The 7,953-nt window shown below is 37.5% G+C and overlaps 1 protein-coding gene across 2 annotated transcripts in view; it reads right to left on the bottom strand.

Annotated features, from left to right (window-relative positions):
- The window catches only part of LOC113238163, a 13,741-nt gene extending 8,345 nt beyond the window's left edge, over positions 1–5,396 (bottom strand). For both annotated transcript variants that reach the window (XM_026474919.1, XM_026474920.1), the window contains exon 1: positions 5,249–5,396. In XM_026474919.1, the coding sequence (XP_026330704.1) occupies positions 5,249–5,320 (72 nt within the window). In that variant the 5' untranslated portion in view covers positions 5,321–5,396. The remainder of the gene's footprint in view (positions 1–5,248) is intronic.
- Positions 5,397–7,953: the final 2,557 nt, after the last annotated feature.

Raw genomic sequence — 7,953 nt, 5'->3', positions numbered from 1 at the left:
TGTTACATAGTTAATTCAGCAGCGGACATATTTACTTTCCTAGCCCAACGACAAACTTTTAGATAAATTATTTTTTCTCGCAAATCGATGTGAAAAGTAAAGTTTTCACCTCAAGACTGAAAGCCTATACAATAGACGCCCATCGAATATATAATCAGAAACAGAGATGAAACAAGGGCCATCCATCCCTGGCAACTCATCAAGTAAATGGGCCTTATATCAACTATATATTTAACTATATATTTTAAATATCAACACTCGTTTGCGTTGAAATCACAAATTAGAAAGCTGAAATAGTACAGCGCCAACAACTGACTCAAAAATATTCTGTATTTATTGTAATAAAGATAATATCTCTAACAATGGGGCGCTGTTCCATTCGGTGGTGTGGGAAAAACTGCAAAACATCTAATTACATCAGTACAGAGTACTAAAAAAACCGACCTCAAAAGTATGTGGAATTGCGTCTATTTGCTAAGTTTTATTGAAATATCCCCTAGTTCGCCACTATACAGGACTTGACACTGGAGATAATAAAAATCGGTTCTCACTACGACACTACTCAAAGTATATTGAGAGAAAAACGCTTTGAATGGAAGAAATAGCAAAATCAACCATTAAAGTAATTGCTCCTAAATTAAAGTTAGGCGCTATTTATAAAAGTGAATCTTCATGTATGAACAGCCACCCTTCGAGGTGGATGATTTTCTTCAAAATGAAATGGGACCACTATGGAAGTACCCCCTTTCCAACAAAAAAAGAATCATGAAAATCGGTTCACAAATACCGGAGTTATCGCGTAACATACATATGAAAAAAAGAACATACAGTCGAATTGAGAACCTCCTCCTTTTTTGAAGTCGGTTAAAAACAAACGGAATCACAATTCATCGGTAATTAAAAATTAAACATGTAATTTTTAAATTTTCGTCCATTATAGCAAAGCTCAAGGTAAAGGTGGTCGGTTTGAAGTGAAACAATTGACGACACCTGTCGATTATTTCCAATTCGGGCTGGCCAATCGGAGCGCAATTGTCAACGTAATGATTTGACAGAATAGTTTTCAAACAAATTATTTCTAGTTATATACCTATTCGATGTAGACGCCCTAGCTAAAGCTCGGGTGGTATATATTGGCTCGGATTAGTCCCCTATAAAAATATCCTATTATGCTCGGTGTAAATTAATTCGTCCACATCGATATTGTATTAAGGTCAGAGTTGCGCGATGGTATAGTGCGATGAAGGGAGATAGCAATACACGTTATTTAGTAAAACGGAAAGAGACGGACGCGGAGGATATTATTGATTGACAAGCGCATCTTCCTGTTTGCGTATACATAGGTATGTATAATACGTATTTGATTTTGTGTTTAAAGTAAAATAGCAAGTACACTGTGGAATAAATCACGTCTTTTTAGCATAATTTAAGTTTGCGGAACTAATATCACACAATTTGATTGCAGATCAATGTGATTTGCACTTTTTGTGGTTTTTTCTCGTAAGTTCGATACACGTTCTATATAAATGCTTCAAATAGAAGTAAAGGAAGGCGTCGGAGGAATATAATGAATTGTCATATTGCAAAGTAATAGTCGTCGAGAAACGAACAGAATAGATTTTTTTTAAATGACCATTTCTTTGATACCAAATATGACAAAAGAAAAATGATTAATTTGTTTTATTTTCTATTTGTTTTTAATTTTGACAATTTGCCAAAAAAATTACTTATAGATTTATGACACTTCATAGTTGAGGACGAGATAAGTTCCCTAAGAGCGCTATTTTCTTCTGATTTCATTATCTTCAAACTTCTACATATATATGATTATGTACCAGCGTTGGAGTGTACCTCGATTCTCTACATGCTTATCGGATTTCTACCGGAATCGAACCCGAGACCTCTGTCTGGCTGTCCAGCTTGGTAACCATTCGCTCACCGAGGCAATACAGCTTACTAGGTAATAAGTACGGAATGTGTGCGTTACATTTGAATTTTACCCCAGTAAGCAGCCCCTATGCCTATCTGTTGCTTCTAGCAGGTCTTCGCGGGTGCAACTGGTCAGACAAAATGGACATGAGAGCAAGTGAAACAAACCACTTATGTTGAGGATCCGCAACCACAATGGTTTTCAGTCGGACTGACATATTTCACCATGTCTCTACATCGGCCAAGTGGTGTCCTGAGATGATGTCGGGATAACCACATTGACCATTTTATTCGTGCCCGGGCGAAGACTTTCGATTAGGGTGACAAAATCAAGAGAAGCAGTGTGTTCAGCTTGACAAAGTTACCTACCTATTAAGGTAACTGCCCACTTCCCAACAAGCACATAAGCTGCTTATATGACTTTTGTATAACCTAAAAGTTGCATATTAGCTGTTTGAGGGACTTACTATAGTGCTTAAGTTCTTCAGTAGCGTATTCAAAAGTAATTAAACGGAGGCAAGTCGTACAATAGCCGTATAACGTTAAATGTAATCCTAAGAGAGATAAAAAGACTAGTCATAGAGCTATTGTATGGGTATTTGATGTAAAGCAGACTTATAAATACCAGTGTGAGGTTATGTAGACGGCTTTTAAAGTTAGAAGTGTTTGAATGGAGTTACTAGCTTCCTTTAAAAGGCTTGAAGCAGTATGTTGTATATTTCTAAGGGTTTTATTAAAACGCTTTAGATGGTATATAGTATGTTTCTAACGCCTGCAGTGTAAAATAGAGTTCACTACAGCCTTTGGAACGATATATCTATAGCAGATAAATATATTTCTAAAGTAGTTACTTTTAAAAACGTACAATTGTCAAATGTACTCGCGTCAATATCACAATTGTAAAACCGAAAGGTCTATAACGGTGAATGCTAGGGGCTTAAATCAGTAAAACGCTGTTAATAAACTCTGAAGGCTGTTGTAACAGAGATGCCATTACAGTTTTTAATAAAACCAATGTTTTAGGTTACTTAGTTCAAGCTTCACACACTCTAACTAAATGTACTTTTTACACAAAAACTTCTACTTAATATGCAGTTGCATATTAAGTAGAAGACGCGTAACAATTTTAGCTAAAGTACATGCACATATTTACAATAAACTGGTACTCGCACTTTTATTTTGCATGTATTAAACGGAAAACCTATTTTATCAAACTGTTGTCATTTTTTATTTGCAATCGTATCCTCCATCACTTTCCAGTTCGCAAGGTTACGATCTTTATGAACAATGAAATATGTTTTGTTTATTCCTTCAAAATATCGCTGCTGTATGTCTAGTACAGCGCCGTAATTCAGAAATACAGCCGCGTCTAAATAGGATGCGAGCGCTACAGTCGCGCTACAAGCACTAATTTTAGATACTTAGGCGCACATTACCGCTCGCATAGCACCTTTATATTACTTAGACACACATTAACCGCGCATAAGAAACATTGTATCTTCATACTAACGAACATTTACGACCATTGCAGGACCCATAGCGTATAAATCGGTGCTCATTTTGAGGGTACAGCGGCGCTATAGCCGCTTATACGTCTACTGTAGAACTTGTTAATGCAGCCTATGCCGTTATTAAGAACTTCTAACTGGCTATTCTACGACTTGTTATTAGAGCTTGTGTGCTAGTTGGGTTATCTACTGTAAAAATGAACCTAATGTTTTTTTTTTAAAAAGGAACTGATATTAAATTTTGCTCATACGTGCTCAGGCGTGTGCTCGTGCTCATTTGCTCAGGCGCACTATAAGTGTCCGGAATGAATAATAAAAAAATACTATAAATGTCAGAAATGAATTTATTGTTTCTCAAAATATTGCGATAATGCACTTTTTCATACGAATGAAGTAATTCTGAAAACATTTATGTCACTCCTCCGTGACAATCTCTGAAACATATTTTTCATAACCTTCGACAGCCTGTTCAGGTGATGAAAATCGTTGACCGCGTAACTTGGTTCTTAATTTTAGCAAATAAATAACAGTCACAAGGTGCCAGGTCGGGACTGTACGCTGGATGGCTCATGAGGTCAACGTTGTTCACCTTCAAAAATTCATTTTTCTGTCTGGCCGTGTGAGAACTGGCATTATCGTGGTGCAAGATGATACGGCGTTTACGGTTATTTTTACGGAGTTTGTTAATAACTTCCGCCAAACGAATGGTCGTGTACTAATCACTATTCAGGGTACAACGATTCTCCAAAGCAACAGTAGCCACGTGTCCAGTTTTATTAAAAAAAGAAGCAATCGTCCGCTTAGAGGCACTTTGCACGCGCGTCACTTTGGTTGGTTTCGGCTCATCTCGAAAGACCTATACGCTCGATTGCTGCTTTGTTTTAAGATCGTAACTATGAATCCATGTTTCGTCACCTGTTACTATGTCCCACACCAAATTTTACGCCCCTTCGTTGAATCTGGAAAGCATGGCATAGCACCAAGTGATGCGATCCGTTTTTTGAGCCTCAGTCAAATTGTGTGGGATCCACCGAGAGCACAGCTTTTTCGCACCCAAATGTTTGTGTAGCATTTGTAGCAAAATGATTGTATTTAACTCATGCGTATGCCCAAAGATGCCCGAATCTCATGGTATGTCACATGCCTGTCTGTTTTGATGATACGACGCACACCATCGATGTTTTTGTTGTTCACAGCAGTGGACGGGCGATCATCACGAAATTCACACGACCACGTTTGAATTCTGCATACCAGCTACAAATAGTCGTCTTGCATGGTGCTTCATCGCCAAAAGCAGTTTGAACACTTAAAGTCGTAGAAAATCATACTACGAAAATTTTTACGAGTTAAATCCATGGTGATTTACAACCAATTTTTTAATTGACGTTACTATGTAAAAACAAGTGACAGTCAGATGAAACAAACTGTATTTTACAGCCAAAGAGTTTCATTTTCAAATGTTCTAATTACCTACTTTTTAAATATTGTTTATGTAAGTGAACGCGTATGTAAAACCACAGTTCCGGAAACTTATAGTGCGCCCTATTTAAGTACAAACTGATACTAAAAAGTTAACATTCGGTTACCGGAAAGTGCGCGAAACCGGATTCCTTCCGTAATTTGCCGCCCCTAAAGATGGAATATTTGCTTCAAATTTAAATGGAACCAATCCAACAAAAAAAATCATCAAAATCAGTTCTCAAATGACGGAGTAATTGTGCAACATACACACAAAAAATACAGTCGAATTGAAAGCCTCCTCCTCTTTTGAAGTCGGTTAAAAATATCATAATAAGTTAATAAAGACTTACGAATCTCGTTACGGTGAGAAACAAAATGATGATCCAATATTTTTTACAAGAACTGCAGTTTTTATTAGGCATTTTTCTCAATCAAGTTGCACGGTACACAGAAACGGGATGTCTGAAACAAAATCTAGACTCAGCTACAGGTACATCCTGGGTCGGCGGAAAGGAGAGTCGCGCATGCGTGGTGCAACGAATTGCAACGATTTATGCGTTATATTCTATGCATAAATGTAGATATTCGAGGCTTTGATTCGTGTATCACTCGATAGTATTATTTCATAGGTGATGATGACCGATGACGGCGATGACTAGCTGCCATTAACCTAGGTAGGTTACGCATTATTCAAAGGAATATAACTTCAACTGTTTTTATTTATTTATCAAGAACACGATTACTTCTACTAGTCGTGTATTTTAACCGACTTCAAAAAAAGAAGGAGGTTATACGTTCAGCTGTACGTATGTTATATGTATGTTCTCCGATTTCTCCATCAATTGTTAATCCATTTTGAAAAAAAAAATTTAATTTGAAAGGATGCACTGTCACGGTGGTCCCATAGTCACCAAGTCAGAATCTGATGAGGAAATTCCATGGAAATTGAGCGGAATCCTCTAATTCTAAAGGCATATACAGCGTATTCAACGATTTCTTCGTCAATTGTGGACCTATTTTGAACATTCTGATTTTAGTTAGTAAGAAAATATTATTATTGGTATCCAACTGATCGGTTTGAAGTTTTACTTTACCACTAAAAAGAAATATTGATACTTAAATATTTATAATGTCTAATTAGTTAGTTTTGGAGACGGTGCCAGCCATTGCCATGGAAATTTTATATATTTTCTGTATATAATTAGAATCCATTAAAGTATTTCTTTGTTGTCTTCATCTTGCTGTTTCTCCAATACACTCATGCCGTTACGATTGCCTCCCGCTAGGGTAGATATCTTATTTTCAGACAAGTTCCACGAGCATGTAATTCCACCAGCACCCCTTACCCTTCAAAACCGGAACGCAGTAATGCTGTGAGCATTACTTGGTGGCAGAAATGGCTAAGGTGGCAGAACTTCCCTGGACGAATTCTATCATAAGTAGCTGTGCTGCTACTAAATTTACCTTACTAAGTCTTTTTGTTACTTTTGACTGACGTTTCTAAGGACACAAGTACGTACGCTGACAAAATCGCTCTTTAATGTAGTCCACTCCACTCCACTCATGTACACCATACTCCGCTTGCATGAAAAGTAAAATTATAATTGGTGCCTACTATGAGTACTAGAATGAAAACTTCGTCAGATATTGAATGCGCCAAACTATTGATAATTGGTTACCTCGATGTTAGGTTAAAACCTGGTTACGTGTAGCCCGGCCATACACGGGCAGCTTGAAGCAGCTAGTCTCGACTAGCAAACTACAGTCTTCTATGTACACACATACACGAAACCGCACGAGCAGTTGCGATTGCGTCGGGCGGTTTGCAGCGCGATGAAATTTCATTGCAAACCGCCTTTAGACTTAGGAAATGATAAACTTAACATATGCTCCGGAATCTTATTGTAAAAATCTTTTTGTTAGTTATCTTTTTGTCGACTATGACTGCAAGAGCGGTCCGTGTATGTTGATCATTGACTAACTGCTCGAGCAGGCCGTGTATGGCCACCCACCCACCAGTTAACATCAGATGAGTTGCCACATTTTGGTACCATTTGCAACATTGATGGCCAGACCTTGTTTTGAAAATTCACATTTCCGCGGAATATTTTGCATTTGGTCTTTTTTATGATATTAGTAAGTGCGCATTTGACGCCTAACTCACCTCAAATGACGATGAGGTCCACTAGTATGCACCTAAACAATGCCTATTCACTCTCGCCTTGAACAGGCCCAAGTTATAGCGTTCAGGGAATGTGTCTGCAGGCAAGGAATTCCACTCCATAGGCGTTTGCCTTATAAACCTGGAACCGAATCTTTAGAATATCCACAACACGTCCTAAAGATTCGCTTCCATATATATAGTAGCTAAGTCTAAACTCATGGTACCACGATTTCGTTTAACCAAGGTAAACGTTTCTTTTATGGGGAACTGTATGCGTTCTTACAATAGGATTCGGGAGCATATAATTAGATTATCATTTCCTAAGTTTAAAACTTAGTTTAAAAGTATTTTATTTTAATTTAAAAGTAATATTACAAAACAGAAAGGTATGTGTTAGATAAAGATGTATGGAAAGACAACATGAGTCTAGATTCCACGCAATTATTATCAAAGTGTATTCCATAGCATTTAAGATTATTTGAAACGAGCTTGTCGCGAATCACGCGATAATCAATCATTTGGTGAGTAAACGAACTTTACCCAATTTTTGTACTGTGGTAACACTGCTTTGCCTTTGCTAACATTTTATTTTGACACTATCGAGACGGCAGAAACGTCAACGGCAATGGCGGGAACCGAGTGGACTTCAGTTTGGTTAAAACTAAAGATATGGCTGTGTAAGTGAATGTACCCTAAGAGATAAACAACTGGTAAGTTCCTCTATGTACTGTTTAACTTTACGACATGCATAGACACGGTGGAAAGATACACAACTGAGTTAATTGTCGAGTTTACTATTGTTACGAAACATGTTCTATGACTATGACAATTTGCCACGTGCTGACTCGACCCACAGTAGACTAGCCTCATTGACGCTTATGACTGTGGGTG

Source organism: Hyposmocoma kahamanoa, unplaced genomic scaffold (genome assembly GCF_003589595.1).
Source record: "Hyposmocoma kahamanoa isolate Upper Pololo Valley unplaced genomic scaffold, ASM358959v1 95, whole genome shotgun sequence".
NCBI classification, from domain to species: domain Eukaryota; kingdom Metazoa; phylum Arthropoda; class Insecta; order Lepidoptera; family Cosmopterigidae; genus Hyposmocoma; species Hyposmocoma kahamanoa.
The sequence above is the reverse complement of the archived record's forward strand: the minus strand, read 5'-3'. Positions and strand labels throughout refer to the sequence as shown.